The sequence below is a fragment of the Heliangelus exortis genome, chromosome 8, assembly GCF_036169615.1.
Source record: "Heliangelus exortis chromosome 8, bHelExo1.hap1, whole genome shotgun sequence".
Taxonomy (NCBI): Eukaryota; Metazoa; Chordata; class Aves; order Apodiformes; family Trochilidae; genus Heliangelus; species Heliangelus exortis.
In genome coordinates, this window is record NC_092429.1 from 5,027,411 (window position 1) to 5,044,071 (window position 16,661).

Genomic DNA, 16,661 nt, shown 5'->3' on the forward strand with positions numbered 1-16,661 from the left:
AGACAGAGCTGCTGCTGTGGTGGCTCCAGGTGTGGGGCTTTGGTTTTTTTCCCCCTTGTCATAACTTGCATTAAAACTCTGCAGAGCCATTTAATTGCATTCTGTGGTGGTGATGACACAAAATTAGCCTCCTTTCTCATCTTTAGCTAAGTTGGTCCAAAGCACTGGCTTTTAATTTGGTCTAATCATCAGGTCATGGAAGATGTGAAGGTAGGGTTAGTACCTGGTGAATTCACACGGGTCAGGATTTTCCACCATCACTGTGCCAGCCTTTGGCAGCCATCAGGTTGATCTCTGGAAGCCTGGGATGGCAGGGCTGATGGTGCTTTTGGTGGCTTTTTTTGGGTTTTTTCCTTTTGGATGGCTTTTGGTGCTACTTACGGGAAGCTTTCTGTCAACTGCTCTTCTCCCTCTCCCCGAGCAACAGCCGGGAACCAGAACTGGTCTGGAGGAGAGGAGGGAGAGCAGACATGGATTCCCAGCACCCTGGGCTGCTTTCTCCTCTGAGCATGTTGGAGATGACCTCCCCTCCCAGCTGGAGACCTGCAATCAGACCACTGAAGGCAGCTAAGGAGGCAGTGGTGCTGGCTCACATCACCATTCCCTGGGCTAGCTTTATAACCCAGAAGATCCCAGGGGTTGGGAAAAGGAGGTGGCTGGGTTGGATCTACTTACCTATTCCAGAAAATCAATTAGTTAGAAGGAAAAACAAGGTCCTGATGAGCAGGAGCAGGGCAGGGGGATATTCTGGATGCAGAGAGGCCCTTTAGCTACTGTGGGCAGGGTGCCCATCACGCCGGTAGCATTAGTGCTTTCCACCTCCAGGCAGAGGGTACAGAACATGAGGGTATTATTTTTAACCAGGGATACTGAGTGAGCATCTCACGTGCTGCTGGAAGGTCAAATTTATCCCATAGCCTCAGTCCCGGGGGAGGCTCCCGGTTATTTTTGAGCCTGTTGGAGGAGCAGAGGGACGTGAAGACTTGGGAGACACAAAGTCTGGGATGTGGCTGGCCTGGCCCTCAGGTCTCAGCCGCAGAAGCGTGCAGGGACCAGAGCCCCTCATGCCTGTCTCACCATCTCCACCATCACCCCAGCCCCACCCTGCAAAGCACAACTGGTGCAAAGCACCAAGTTTTTCCCTTCCCAAAGAGAGAGGATCTCTAGACGACTTCAAGTTTTTCATCCTTTTTCGACCTACCGCGTTGCAAGGAGATAATTTTTTTTTATTTATTTTTTTTCTTTCTTTCCACAGCCCTGTTTGTTTTCAGCCTGGCTTTAAAGCGAGTTTGGCCCTGCTCGGGCAGGTCCCCATGGCCGGGAACATTCCCACGGGGCGCAGCGGCACTACCCGCCGCCGGAGCACTTATTCCCATGCCCCACAGCTCTCCCATCCCCACCCCAACCATCCCCTGCCCTCGCCAGAGGGTTGCGGGGTGCACATGGCCCCGCTCAAACTCCTCAAGGCTTCTCAGGATGAGCCTCGATGTGTGAGACCGTGTTAACCACGGGGAGCTCATCGCGCAACCCGGCAGCCTCCATCTCCGCTGGTGGGGATTTTTTTTTTGGTGTTTTTTGTTTTTTTTTTTTTTTATTCAGCGAGTTGTTTCGGAGGTGGAGATAGGGGAAGAAGTCTTGGAAGGCCTTGTTTTTGTGCCGTTCTTGGAAGGCCTCATTGTTGTGCTGCTCCAACGCGTGTGGAAGCAGCCACCAGGAGCCTGGCTGGATTGACCCTGCGGGCTCCACCGCTCCCCCGGGAATGGCTGTCGAGGGGCAGCCAACCCCTCAGCGCACAAAACCCTCCCCGAGACCCACTGCGAGGGGATGGCGGTGCGGCCGGGACACCCCCTCCCCCTAAAGCGCTGCCTTCCCCCTCCTTCATTTTTACGGGCAGCGAAGTGACTTAAGGCGCTGAAGTTGGCGGCCGGGGAGAGGGGGGTGAGGGGGATGGGGGAAAGAGACAGGCCCCGCGGCAACCCCCCCATTGGGGTGCGGGCGGAACCCAGCAGGGACACCCATCCCCTGCCTCCCGCCACCGCCTCCGGTCCGGTCCCGCCGGGTCCCGCCCGGCGCCGGGGCCACAGGCAGCGCCCTCCCGCCCGCCCTCACCGACGCGCTCCCCCCCCCACCCCTCCCTCCCCTTCGCCTCCCGACGGGCGGTTTCAAGTCCCCCCTTCCAGGTCTCCACGGCGCCGCCCAATCAGCGAGCGCTGCGCGCCGCGTCCCGGCGCCTTAAAGGGCCAGGAGGCTGCCGGGCGCTGCGGGAGCCGCTCCGGCCGCCGGCCCAGCCGGGGGGACACTAGGACCGCGCGTCTCCCCCCAGCGCCCTCCTTCCCCGCCGCGGGAGGCCGCCGGGAGGGGGGCGTGGCGCAGGGCTTGTCCCCGCCTCCCCTGGGCGCTGATTGGTTGCGGCGCACGCCCGTCAGGGAAAGGAGCGGGGTTTTGGGGAGGGGGGGGCAGAGGGGGCGGTGCCCGGCGCGGCCACGTTCGGGTGCGCGGAGCAGCGGCGCGGGCGGGCGCAGCGATCGGTGGCGGCGGGCGCGGGGCGATGGGGGCGCGGCGGCGGCCGGAGCTCTGACAGCCCCCGGGCGCTCCCCTCGGTGGCGGCGGCAGTAGCGGCGGCGGCGGGCAGAGCGGCTCCCAGCAGCGGCGGCTGTAGTAGCAGCGGCAGCAGCAGCAGCAGCAGCAGCGGCGGCGGCGGCGGCGGCGGCGGCGGTGGTGGTGGAGGTGGTGGTGGCAGGAGCAGCAGTAGCAGTAGCGGCGGCCCCCTTATCCTCGGCGCGGAACATGTTCGCCAAAGGGAAGGGATCGGCGGTGCCCTCGGACGGGCAAGCGCGGGAGAAGTAAGCGCGGCGGGGGATTGGTGTGTGTGTGGGGGGGTGGGTGAGGGGGAGTGGGGCGGCTTTGTGCGGGGATGAAAAGGGGATGGGGGGTTGGAGGAGGGGGGGGGGGGGTGTAGGGGGGCGGTGGAGGAGAAGAAGAAACCCACCAACCCCCGCCGACCCGCTGCTCGGCTGTTGCAGGCTGGCGCTGTACGTCTACGAGTACCTGCTGCACGTCGGCGCCCAGAAGTCGGCGCAGACCTTCCTGTCCGAGGTGAGCCCCCGCCGCCCCCCGCGCCCTTTGTGCGCCGCCGCACGCCCGCCCGCTCCCCCTCACATCTCCCCCCTCTCTATTCCCCCCCCAAACATCCCCCCCCCTCCTCCCCGCCCTCCATCTTGCGCGGGGCGGTGGCGGCGCCGGGGGGGTCGCCGCCCGTGGTGGGGGCTAACGCCCACTCATGACCCCCCCACACCTTTTTCCACCCCACTCACCCCCACCCCCACCCTCTCCGCCTTCTTCTCGCCCGCAGATCCGGTGGGAGAAGAACATCACGCTGGGCGAGCCCCCCGGCTTCCTGCACTCCTGGTGGTGGTAAGTGTAGGAGTGACGGGGGGGGGGGGGAGGGGGAGAGGTCCTGCAGCCCCCCGGGGAGTTTGGGGATGGGGGTTTATGGGGGGGTTGTACCGGCGGAGTGAGTCAGCAGTGGCGCGGTGAGCCCCGGGGGAGCGGGCAGGGCAGGACAGGCCTCCTGCCTGGCAGCCCTCGGGGCCACCGGAGAGACCCAGCTGCAGGGTAAGGTGGCAGCTTGAAGGAGTCCCCGAGGTGCCACCCTCCTTGTCCCTTAAGGGCCACTTTTCCTTTTGGGAGCGTGGGTCATGGTGCTGCAGCTCCCAACCCCAGGATGGGTGATGTTGGGTCGTCCCCACATCAACCAACCCGAGGGGCTCCGGTGATCCGGCACTTCTAGAGGTCCAACTCTTCTGGAAGTCCAAGCAGCATCGAGCTGGGTCGCACCACCAGATCCCATCCCCTGGGCCCAGCGGGGTTGTGGGGAGCTGCTTACCTGCCTTCAGCCCCATGAGTAACTCTGCCTCCTCTCCCGGTGCTCTTCACCACGCAGCGTGTTTTGGGACCTTTACTGCGCAGCTCCCGAAAGGCGAGACACTTGTGAACATTCGAGTGAAGCCAAAGCCTTTCATGACTACGTGAGTAACAAGTTTCTAATCCTCGCGGTAATTACAGCGTTGGGGAAGCTCCTGCTTCTCCAGCGGCACCGTGAACCAACCTAACCCACTGGCAGAAGCCCTGGGGTTTTTTTTGTTGTTGTTGTTTGGTTTCTTTTTCTTTGGTTTTTTTTTTTTTCGTTTTGGTTTGTTTTTTTTTTTTAAACCGACAGTATTCTGATTTGACTGAACAGTATTTCATAATGTTGCAATTATGCAAATTAGCTCAGATACTTATCTTAGGCACTTAAAGGCATTCAGGCTTCTGGTAAAGAGTTAAGCAGTTCTGAAATAACGATGGGCAACAAAGTGTTTTCTAAGGGGTTGGTGGTGAGATGTTTCTGAGGACACCTCGCAGGGTGGGCAGGAGTTGGATTGATGTGGGGAGGAAGCAGGGATTCCCCAAAATGCTGTTGAGTGCCCTAATTAATGTCTCCGTGCCTTTGGCAAGACTTCCTTGGTTGTCTGAGCTCTCCCTCAAAGAGAAGGTGTTTGCTGGTTGAAGGTGGTGTTGCAGACCCCCCTCCTCCTTGGCTGATCTTGTCTGTTAGTATTTTGGGTTGTTCTCTGCAGAGGCATTAGCATGACCCAGGGATGATGCTCCTGGGGCAGGATGCTGGTGTTGAGGTGCCTCCAAAAAAAAAGGCTCTCCTTGGCAAGGATGTGTGTCATGTTGGCTCTGGTGGGCAATGGGTGGGCTGCCTGCTCTTGTCCTGTGCGCGTCGCCTGCGTCCGCAGGGTTGGGAAGAATTTCCATCAAAGGATTAGTCACCTGGCTGTGGGCTTGGACCTCAGTCAAGTGAGTTGAAACCCTGTAGCAGGAGCTGGTTTTGTCTCCTCCGGGGAACCTATGGTATGGAAACCATTTTTTCCTCCCTTCCCAAGTTTTCTCGTTGCCTCGACATGCCTGGGTTGGGATGTGTGAGGTTTTGCTGGTGAGCAGCGCCAGGCGAGTGTCTCGGAGACCTCCGTGGTGCTTCTGCTGGCTGGTGTTGGATGGAGTGGTCGCCCTGGGGCATGGGCAGTGCCAGGCTGCTGGAGAGCCTCAGCTGGCTGCTAAGCTGGTGCCTGTCCCGCTGAGACACAAGGAAAGCAGGGCTTGGTATTTGCTAGGTGGAGGTTTGTCTGTCTGTCCCTCCCTCCCTGTGGCTGCTTTCTGCATGACTTGTTTTTTCACTGGGTCGGATTAAGATGGTGAACTCCTGAACTGAGGGTCAGAGCTGACATCCGGCAGCACATCCACCAGTGCTTGGCTTGGTATGGGCAGCTCCTCGCTTCCTGGGTGTTCTGGGCCAAATTCTGGTTCTTTTGGAGCCTGGGTGGGACAGCAGGCTCACCAGGAGCAAAGCAAAGGTAGATCTTTGGGTGACAAAGCCACAGGTGAAGATGACAGTAGCAACCAAGATGTGGTAATGCTCCATTCATAGCAGTCTCCTCGTCGTGTCTGAGGATTTAGTGTATTTAGAGAAATTAATCTTTTTTTAGCTTGGTAATAATTCCAACAATAGGCCTGAGTGCATTAGATGATTCGCATAAACTTCTTTAATACACATTGCTTTAAGCTTACAGTAAATAGACACAATCCTGATTGTTTTTAATTCTTGGTGTAATGCAGTTTTGTAACAGCCCCAAGTGCTTTACCTTTTGGCTAAGACTTGTAAGGAGATTTTCACTCCCCTGTGCCTTGTGGCACTGGTTTGGTTTCCCCTGCCACGTTTTGACCTCAAAAGGGAGGGTTGTGCTTCTCCTTCTGGCATGGCTGGTGACTGATACTCACAGTCCCTCTCCAGGGAGTGGAGTTTTCCTGGCACACCGTGTACTTTACAGGGTGAGGGACCTACCCAGCCAAAACTTAAATATTGACCAAAGAACCAAATGATAACCAGGGGAGTGTGTGAATAGCACCTTGTTGCTCACCAGCTTCCCTGCTAGGGCAGCTGCTGGTGCTGGTGAGTGTGGTGGCCACCCTCGCTGCTGAGCACCAGAGTGAAAATGCAGGTTTTTGCCAAGCACCAAACCCAACACCCATCAGCTGGCAGATAAAACGGGCTACAAAACGGTCATGACTGGACCACCAAGTTGTGAATCACTTCATATGGTTAAAAATACTCCAGAACAAGTCTTGGCCCAGATGGGTAGAGCATCATGTTTATACTTGGCCAACGAGGGGCAACCTCTGCGTGGCCCTTGCCCGAAATACGATGTTTATTTACCCAAAAGTGCTGTTATTTACCGTTGCTGTTGTAGGGCAGAACAGGGGGGTGCTCCAGGAGTGGTGTGGTGGTGCCAAGCCAGCCAGGGTTTGGCACGTCGCCCTCCTGTAGCCGGTGCCCGAGGGGTGCTGGGCTGGGAGAGCCAGTGCTGCGCCTCGTTAGCGGGGTGCTAACGATGGGATTTGCATGCTGTGTCATTTCCACTTCATTTCCCAGAGTAACTGTATGAAAACCATGAGGAGCAGCAGGACAACTTGCCAATTTCCCCCTCCAGTTTTTCATATTGAACTCTTTAGTGAGATTAAAAAAAAAAAAAAAAAAAAGGGGAGAAATCTTACACTTTTTTTTTTTTTTTTTTTTTTTTTTTTTTTTGGAAGGGGAGGACCTTTGAGAGCCACGGGCTCTTGGCGTGGCTAAGGAATATGGCTTTTTACCTTTTTCCCAAGTTTTTTATCCTCAGCTCAGCTGGGACAAAAGGCTGGTGATGAGAGAAAGGTGCTAATTGGGGTAGGGGTGATGCGAGCAGGGGTTTTAGTCTGACTGTTACCAAGCTCTGCTACTGCTGCCTCTCCCACATGGATCAAAGGAGCTTCTCCAAGTTAGAAGCACCACGTGCATCCCTCAACTCCAAAAACCCCTCAGCCCATAGCTGTTGGTCTGGGCTCCTCCAGCAAGCAGAGCCCCGTGGCCAGCGTGCCGGCGTCAGGATGCGCTCCCGGGGCCGGGTGAGCTTTTGCAACAGGATCTCCTGGTGTGACAGGGGATTTCAGCCACCACCTTATCTGGGAATTGGCTGGTGGCTGCTGGCAGTTGAGCATTTCAACGCCATGAAAGCCAATACAATTTGAGTTAGTGGTGATGACTGCCAGTTTAAATACCGCAGTGAATTTCTGTCAAAGAGCTAATACACAGAAAGGGGAATTGCAGAAAACTTGATCACCAGAACCACTTCAGTCGATTTTGGCCTCGAGCTACAGAAAATGAACTTAAATCTAGTTGACTGTTGCTACATACTTTTTTTCTTTCTTTTTTTTTTCTTTTTTTTTTTTTTTTCTTTTTCTTTTTTGCGGTATTGCTCTGCCTTCACGGCCAGCTCGGCGTGTCAGATGTGCAGGGTTGCCTTTGTCTGCTGAAGAGTTTGACTTCATCCTTCCCCTCCTCTGCTCCCTTTGGTTCTCCCCCTTGAGAAAGATCCACACTTGGGAGTATGTTTTCTTTGCCAGTCAAGATCTAGGCTTCATCTTGCCATTAATGCAAAGCATTGATTCATTATTTTTTATAACTATGGGAAGCTGCTGCAGTTCTTCCTGACTTTGGTTTGGAAAGATGTTCTGCTGCAGTTGCTGCTGGGAAGGTTGGCTTGGGAAAAAGATGTGGGGGGTGATTTGGCCTCATGTTCTCTCATCCTCTCATGCTTTTTCCCCGCTATCTGAAATGGTATCCTCTTGGACTGAGATCTTAAAAGGGTTTCTGAAGCTCCTAGACATGGATGGGGGTATCCAGGCTTTCTGGTTTTGGCATGCTTGACTTTGTTCATTGAGGAGCATGGGGAAACTCAAGGGTCTGGGCTGTTGTTGGTAGCATGGGTTGGGGGTGTCTCCAGACACTAGGGTGTGAACCCCAAACCCAGCCATTTCACTGCTTTGTAAGGGCCCTCTCGGCCATGCTTTTGGGGGCAAGGTGTAGGAAATGGTCCTTGTCTGATGGATCTGCCCATTGTGACCCACCAAGTTGGCTGTAGGACTGGCAGTGTGTCCCAGCATTGCTGCCTGAATGTCACTGGGCTGCAGGGGGTGCATCTTGTTGTCACAGCATCAGCATCTGTGTGGTCATCTCATGGTGTGGCACCTCAGCAGGTGAAATGGCCACAGGTGAAACAAGAGTGAAACAAGAGCTCCTGGGAGGAGATGCTCTGCATGCAGGGGGGGTTTGGTGTGACTGTTGCCTCCCCTGTGCTGATCTTTCTTCTAACTCCAGAACCAGCACAGGCTGCAAGACTCTTGCTCCAAGCACCCACGTCTGCGTGGGGGGGGTGTGTGGGACCAGTATGGGTGATGGTGGTGGTCCATGAGTAGCTCTGCATTGGTGGTGATCTGTGAATGCCTCTGCACACATAGTGTTGGAGGTCCATGAGTGCCTTTGTGGTGATGGTGGTGGAGCTCCCTAAGTGCCTTTCTAATGGTGGGGGTGGAACTCTGTGAGTGCCTTTGTAATGATGGTGGTGGAGCTCCAGGAGTGTGTCTGCAGTGGTGGTGGTGGAGCTCCACAAGTGCCTCTGCAATGTGCCCTTTACAGCCAGTGTGCTGGAAACTCTCTTGTTTCACAGAAGAGCAGATGTTTTGGGGGCAGATTTGTCACAAGACAGGGAGAAGAGTTGGGACCACCTTCATGTGGTCCCTGGAAGCCCCACAGGCATCTCTGGAGCATTGGGAATGGGGCTTGGCTGGGGCACGTGCAGCTCCGTCCTGTCTCCATGCAGGATCGTGCTCTGCCTGGGCTCCATCCAGCTTTGCTCTGCAGGGACAGGGTTCCCTGGTAGGTAACTGGAGAGAGGAGTTTCCTTCGGGAGTGGCAGGCTGCCAGGAGCAGCTGCAAAACTCCACATCACTTAAAAAAAAAAAAAAATACAGAAATTCCCTCTCCTGGCTGCATGCTGGGCTCAGCCTTCCCCTCCCAGTTTAGGATACTGGTGTGCCCATCCCGCCTCCAAGCCCCCAGGGTCCCTTAAACTCCACTTTCACTGTCACGCCATGGAAAGCTGGAGTAGTTTAATTTTGTATTTTAAACAATATTGGTCATCCTGATGGAGCAGCCTCTGCTGCCCAGCCAGGGTGTTTGGGAGCAGCACCTTTCGAGGGGTGATGGTAATGGAGAAGCCACCAGCACAAAACTGGAGGTCAGAGCCCAGAGCTTATGTCTTAGTCTTTGACTGGGGAGCCTAAATATTTATCCTGTTCTGTCCCTAATGAAAACAAATTGTCAACAGTTGTTCAGTAACTGACTAAATTAAAATCTGTAATTAGTCAATTAGATTAAAGAGTTGGCACAACCTGATTGTATCATGCTGGTTAGGTTATTAAGAGAAAGGGTGTGATTTTTAATTACTGAATGCTAATTTTGACAGTTTCAAATGGAAACAGACGTTTCCCCCCCCCTTCCCCTCCCCTTCCCTCCACCCCACCCCGAGCGCCTCTGCAAAAGTGAGGCAGGGGATGGGGTTTCTGTCAACAAATGGTGTGAAGATGCAAAGTTTCTCTGCCTCCCATCTGGGAGGGGTTTCTCCTGAAAAGCCAGGGGTGGGACAGGAGGAGAGAGGAGAATTTCTTCAATCCTGTCTGGCAGGATGAGGGAAGGTGGGGGTTTGTACAACGGCTGGGGACCCCCTGCACCTTTGGGCGCTGTGGTGGGGATGTGTGGGCACAGAATCATCTGGGTTGGGAAGGACCTCTGAGATCATCAAGTCCAACCCTTGATCCACTACAACCATGGTTACCAGACCATGGCACTGTGAGTGCCACATCCAGTCTCTTCTTAAAAACCCCCAGGGATGGAGAATCCACCACCCCACTGCCTGGGGTGGTCCCCATCTCCCACCCTGGTATATGCTCACCTGGTGCCAACCCATATAAAGCAACAAGGCAAATCGCAGTGATTTTTTTGTTTGTTTGTTTGTTTTAATCTATGGATTTTCTGTATTATCTTTTATTTTAACCCCCCCACTGGTGCCTGAGCAGGGCCAGCTCCTGCTGGAAGGCACAGAGGAGGAAGGCCTTGGTGGCAATCTCAGCAGCCCGCTCTCCCCATCCCATTGTTTGCCCCGGCGGCCACGTGGGTGAGCGGTGAGGCCGGCGAGGGGACCCGGTGAAGGGGGGAGCAGCAGCCCCCTCCCCAACCCCCAGCAGATGCTCAGCTCTGGGAGAGCACACAAAGCTCTCCACCCTGCCCTCCCCGGCGTTCCGGGGTCCCTTTGGAGGAACAAAGAGGGCGAGGGGCCGGGATTGGTGCCGGGGGGGATCGCTGTCCTCCTGCGGCTGGCAGCGAGGAGGCTCGTTAGGTCAGGACGCCGTGTTTTGGGTACGAGTGAGGCTTTCCTGTTCTCCTGATCATTTCCTTCCTTACCTTGGAAACTTGGATTTTCTCCTACCTTTTGTTCCCTATTTTTCTCTTGGAAAGCCGGCCCTGGATCTATTGGAAACAGCTGCCAGAGCTGGGCCCGGGGAGCGGGCGGGGGGCTCCGTCTCTTTCTCTTCTTTCACTGAAATGGAGGGAGCCCTCGCTGGCATGGGGGGGCCCTCTGGGGAGAGAGGTGCTGGAGCACTTGGTCCTGGTTTTCCTTGTAAGCAGAAGGAAGAGATGCGCTTCCTAGAGCATCTTGTGCCCCCTCCTTGGTCCATCCTAGCCCACCAGTGCCAGGAGCAGGGACCAAGCTGCCCTCCCCACCAGCATCACACCTCTCCAGCATCCCATTTAGGGGTCAGGTCACGAAACTCCAGCAGAGGCTTGTGCTCAGCCCTGATCACCGTGAGCACATCCCAACCCCCCCCCCTCCCCCCAAGTTTTCCCAGCAGCTTCTCCTTCCCAGGCCCTGACCCTGCAAATCCCTGGGGAAGGGACCCCCTGGGGCTGGGAGGAGAGGGAAGGGACCCCCCGGGACTCGGGGGCTCTATGGGGTGGAAGCGGCGCCTTCCTCCCTGAAGGGCTCTCTGCAAGTAAACAAATCCCTCACCTCCCCCTTGCTTTGGGGTGGTGGTTTTTTTTTTTTTTTTCTTCCTTTTGTTATTTTTTTAAAATTTCTTTTTCATTCACTTGGCCACAAGTGAGTTCAAAGCTACAGCTGTGCAACCAGGGGGGTTTCCAGAATAAGGGGGGGGGGGGGGGGGGGGTTGGCTGCTTGTGGGTGTCGCTTCCCACGTGTGGTGGGATCCAGTTCTCTCCCCCCCCACCTCCCTCTTCCCATCCCTGCATCCTGTGGTGGTGACAGCCATCCCCTGTGCCCAGCCAGGGCAAGAATGGCTTTGGGTAAGGTTTAGGTATGGGTGAGGTGCTGTGTCCCCTGTGTAAGACACCTTTTGTCTGATATTTGTGTGTTTAAATGGTTTTGTTGGTTTTTTTTCTGAGAAATGCCCACTCCTTGAGTTTGATGCTGCATGTGTGGAGGCTGCTAACATCAGAATTAAGCAAAATATATATATGTGTGTGTGTGTGTGTGTATGCATGCAAATCTATGTGATACACAGAATCCAGATCAATATAGGGATATAGGTAAATAAAAGCATGTGTGCTTTTACATTTGGCACCCTGGTTGGGCCAGTGGGGCAGAGCAGTGCTTCCCACCTGGTCATTGAGTGCTCTCCCACCTGCCTTAGCCTTCCTTCTCCCTGGGATTTTGGTGAGGACATTTCCACCTCTCTGTTCCCTGGGCTGGGTGTGAGGCTGTGGGGTCCGTCTGTCCGTCCGTGTGCAAGGCAGCTCAGCTGCAGCCTGCTGCCACAAGATAAAGTCCAAAGGAAGACCTCTGGCTGTGTCTTAAGCTAATATTTTCTTTTTAATTTTTTTTTTTTTTAATGTTTCTGCATCAACCCTTAACCATTTGATCTGGTGCCTCTCCTCCCGGGGTGCGGTGGCTTTCTGTAGTGAAAATGAGCTCTGGCTGCCCCTCCTGCCTGCCTGAAGCAGGATCTGGGGTGGTTGGATTTTTTTTTTCCCTCTTCCTTTTTTCCCTGGATTTGGGCAGGTTTCACACAGCCTCGTGAGGCTGAGTTTGCACCTATAATTGGGATTTTTTTGGCTACAAACCAGAGCAGAGGATGCTCAGCAGCAGCTTTGCCGTGCCGGTGAGCATTGCCCTGCGTGGCTGGGTGGGGTGCTAGCATCCCGGGGCATTCTCAACAGCCACCCAGAATCTGTCCCTCTGACCTGTGGTGGGTTTTTTCTCTCCCTCCTACCCCAGCTCCCACCTGTGTGGTTGCCATCACCCCAGGGTGCAGCACCACTGGGTGCTCACCAAGGTGAGTGGCTGTCTGGTGTCCCCTTCCTCCCAACACAGACTTGCTGTGAGGGTGCCCCAAACCTTGGCTGCTCTTATTTTTTAATTTCTGATGATCATGAAGAGGAAAAGCCCCTCATCACCCCTGTGGGCAGCTGGCAGAGCCCACCTGTGTGTGTGTGTGTGTGTTGTGTTTGTCCCCAAGTTGCTGTCTGCCCCAAGCTGTGCATTCTGGGCTGAGGAGGAGCTGGGAGCTTGGTTTGTTGTTTTGGGGTTGTATTTTTTTTTTTTAAAGTGGAAAAAAAAAAAAAAGGCAGCTCACACCAAGGAAGGGGGCAGGGCGCTTCCTCGCAGTGCCTCCTGGTTTGGGGTGAGAAGATAAGGCTGTGGTGGCATCGTGCTGGGCTCTGCTCCTCTGCCAAAGCATCTTCCTTGCTCTGCCCAGCCCTTCCTGGGTGATTAGCCCCATTTTTGGGGGAGACCTGTTGGGATCAGGGCAGCTTGCAGGGTGTAGGGGCTGGTTGAGTATCCCCCTGAGCAGGAGTGATGCTTGCAGGGGAGAGGAGGAGGAGGAGGAGGAGGTGCTTCCCTCCCCCTTGTCTCCTTTCTGCAGGAGAGCTGTGCAGCTGGTGGGGTGTAAATCACACCCAGCCCCCCCCCCCCACCACTGCCCATCTGCCTGTGGGCCAGGGGGATGAAGGCAGGGGGGTTGTGGCTGCTTGACTCTCCATGGGAGCTTCAGCCTTGCTCCCACATCCCCATCAGCTTGGGAGGTGGCAATGCTCCTCCCCCAGGAGCAGAACCTGGATCTTCCCGGTGGTGATGGAGACCTCTTGGCTGTTGGGGGGGGTCTTCCTCTGCCGAAGCTTGAACCAAGAGGTAGGTCTGGTTTTGTAAGACCCTCATGGGGGTCTGGTTTGAGGCAGGGGACGTGTGGTCTCATCAGGGGAGCTTTCAGCAGGGGTGTGCTTGGTGCAGTATGGCTGGGGATGGGGGCACACAAGGAAGCAAAGGCTGGCCCGTGTTGCACATGGACATCTTCAGCCTAGCTCAAGCATAGTTTTCCATGGGAAGACCCAAACCAGATGGTTTTGTTGTATCCTGGGTGTCACAGCACCGGTAACACTCTGGAGCTTCAATTTGTTGTCAGTCTTTTTTAGAGAGAAAGTCCAGGCTGGGGTTCCCAGGGCTCATTTCATCATTAAAAGCACACTTGCTTGTCCCAGAGCCCTTCAGGGCATTGTGGCACGTCCTGACAGCTTGTCCTTCCTTACCTGAAGTCATCAAGGAGTTTTCAACATGACTTCTATAAAGCCTTTGTACTTGGATTGCTCCACTGTGCTGCACAATGGCTTCTTTGTCATCCTGCCAGCTAATTAATTTTAACTTTTACCGTTGCTCCAGCACCGTGCACCATCCGCCTGGTCCATTTGAAACTCCCCCCCCACTTTTAAGTGTTTTCCAAGCAGCTTGACTTGTTGCTGCTCATGGGAGAAACCAGCTGGCCCCACTGGTGCTCATCTTCTGGAGAAGAAGCTGCCCTTCAGCCACTGCCAGGCCTGGGGCTGATGAAGAAAAAGCTATTAGGAGGCTCAAGTTTTCTCTGGTGGCTTGTTTCTCCTGGCTGGCAGCTGAAAATCCCCACAGACAACATCTTCTGATGAAAATAACAGGCTCTCCCTCCCTGGCTGGTGATTGGCACTGTGTGCATCTCACAGTCAGAGGTGAAAGCCTTGGCTGCATCTTCAGGACAAAAGCCCTCGTGTTGAGGAATGTGTTGGGTTGGGATGATGATGATGATTATTTCCAGAGGGATGTGTTCTGGTTGGTTGGCTGTGGGCTGGAAACCAGGTGTTTTTCCTTTGCCTCCTGTGAGGAAACATCTGCAGCACCAGCTCTGGGTGTCACTGGTGCAGAGAGGAGCTGGTACTCCTTAGATGCTCATGGGGAAGGTGAGCATCTCCCTGGAGAAAGACCAAGAGGGATGTGACCCTTTCAGCCTGGTGGAGTGGGATGAGCCCCACTGTATTGTCTGTGCTGGGTTGGAGGGAGATGCACACGGGTGTGAACAACAGCTGAATTTGCAGCCATGGGGTCTGTGGCAGAGGGGAGCTTCCCATGCTTGGGACAGGGACGGTGGCAGGTCCAGAGAGATGGAACTGGTGCCTCTGTGTTTAATCTGGTTGTAAGGTCGGCTGTTAGAGATAATGAATTTTGCCTGTCCCCGCCGCTGTAATACAAGAACCCAACTGTCTTTCAGCACCGCCGAAGGTCACTCCTCTTTATTTCTGGTTGTAAATTTTGCTGGTTACAGATGTTTGGGCTTGATGGACGTGGCTAATTAAGTTTCTCCTGCCAGTTGGCAAGGTTCAGGGGTGAGGTTGGAGGGCAGGACCAGAGCTGGGTGGCAGTGCTGGAACCCCCTCGGTGCCCAGCCATGAGCCCATCTCACTGCAGCCCCAGAGCAAAGCGGGGCCAGGTTTGCATGGACCCTTGCACCTCCCTTTATTGTGATTTTGGAGCAGTGGGGAAGGAAGAGGGTGGCTTTGGGAGCAAGTTTCCATCTTTCTGCCTTCATTTGAGGGGAATTCAGCAGGAATTATCCCCCTTGCTGTCCCCACCCTGATGCGGGGGTGGGAAAAGGAGGATCCCCTCAATTTTTGCCATCGAGCATCTTCTGCATCGATGCCAGCAGAGGCTTTTTCTTTCCCAAAGATATCCTAACAGGAGAACCATGGTGTACTGGGTGGTGCCCCACATGGAATTAGCCTCTCATGGGGGTGGGGGCCTCTTTCCTTGGTCCATGGGGCTGGTTCACTTCCTGGGCAAGAGCTGGTCATGCACTGCCCACACGCTTGGAGCACAGCACGTGCTGCTGTGCCTCCCCGGCTCCCCCCATGCGCTGATTTATGCTGCTCCACATTTTCTCCTCGTTTCCATGCCTTTCTCCCCTCCCTCCTTTTTTTTTTTTTTTTCCTCTTTTTTTTTTATCCTCTTGTGCTGCCAGTGCATTGCCTTGCTCCTTCCATTCTTTTTTTTTCCCTCTCCCTTCTTGCTCCCTGTTACCCCACCGAGCTGCTCTATCTGCGGCTCCCTGCTTATGTGTGCATTCAAAATGTTTTTTGTTTTATTTTTTTTTTCCACCTGGAGGAGGAAATCACATCTCCATCCCCATCATAAAGTGACCCCCCCCCCCCCCAGAGTGGCGAGGGGGCAATTTTTTTATTTTTTTTTTTTTTTTTTTTTTTTTTTTTTTTTTTTTACTTTTATTTTATTGTACCATCGCAGACCACAAGCCATGTGCCCCCGTTGTGGGTGCTCACACCCCTTGCTTGCAGCCAAACCACCCGGGGTGGCCACGGGCACCCATCACCTCCATCCCCACACCATCTGTCCCCTCCCGTGTGGCGCCGGACTGCCGCCTGCTCACCGCAGCACCAGCGTCTGCGAGGCCGCCGGGGCTTGTATTTTTATTTTTTTTTTTTTAAAAAAAAAAAGTTCAATTTTTGGCTTTGTTTGCGCCAGGTTTCATACGCATAACCTGACTTTTTTGTTGGGTTTTTTTGTTTGTTTGGGGGTTTTTTTTGGGGGGGGGGTTATGTCCTCCCCCCTCCCCGTTGCCGTGCCAGGCGCATCGAAAGTTTGCCGGGTCTCGCGTGCGTGCGTGGATGCCGAATAATTTTATTACCCGCCTGGAAGGGAGCCAGCCCGGCGTGCAGCGGGCAGGAGGCGGCTGCTGGGGCTCCTTTTCTTTTTATTTCCCTTCCCCAGCTGCCCCCCCTCTCCCCTTTGCCTCCACCGGTCTCCCGCCAGTTGTATCACTGGCATTACTTTATTTTATTTTTATGGTTTGGGGTTTTTTTTTCCCCCTTTCTTTTTTTTTCTTCTTCTTCTTTCTTTTTTTTTATTTTTTTTTTTTTTTTTTGTTCCTTAAAGGGTTAAAAACGATGGGGAAGTTCAGCTAGCACTTGCAAGATATGGTTGCCTTAGCAACAGGCCTCCTAATCTGGTAGGTGACCTGAGAGACTGTGGAAGATGCAGGGGTTGGTTTGGCATTTCATTATTTCATGAGGCTGCGGCTCTCCAGCTGGTTCCCTTCCCAGCCTCGCCGCCTCGCCTGCTCCCCCCACTGCCGCCCCCGGCATTCCTTGGCAAAGCCCCGGGGGGGCCAACAGTATGGTGACCCCTTTCCCTGCTCCCCTTCCCTGGGTGCTGGTGTGTCCCAGGAGCTGGTGGCTCGGGAGAGAGGTGAGGGCTTCCCGCAGCTAATGATTCACCTTTGGGGTTGCAAAGATGGGTTCCTGCTTTGCCTTCCTTCTTCCCCAAGGATTTGCTGCCAAGACCTGGTGAGACGACCCTTGTTGCCCCCTGGAGCTCTCCTTGGCGCTTCCAGACCCCCAATTTTGGGGTCCGTGC

At 54.7% G+C, this 16,661-nt stretch overlaps 1 protein-coding gene across 3 annotated transcripts in view; it reads left to right on the top strand.

Moving 5' to 3' along the window:
• Positions 1-2,474: 2,474 nt before the first annotated feature.
• Positions 2,475-16,661, top strand: part of SSBP3 (single stranded DNA binding protein 3) — a 55,763-nt gene continuing 41,576 nt past the window's right edge. For 2 of the 3 annotated variants that reach the window (XM_071750067.1, XM_071750069.1), the window contains exons 1-4: positions 2,514-2,843; positions 3,024-3,096; positions 3,353-3,414; positions 3,944-4,028. In XM_071750067.1, coding sequence (XP_071606168.1) covers positions 2,788-2,843; positions 3,024-3,096; positions 3,353-3,414; positions 3,944-4,028 — 276 coding nt within the window. In that variant the 5' untranslated portion in view covers positions 2,514-2,787. Of the gene's footprint in view, positions 2,844-3,023; positions 3,097-3,352; positions 3,415-3,943; positions 4,029-16,661 lie in introns of all 3 variants that reach the window. The other variant, XM_071750068.1, reaches the window with a different exon arrangement.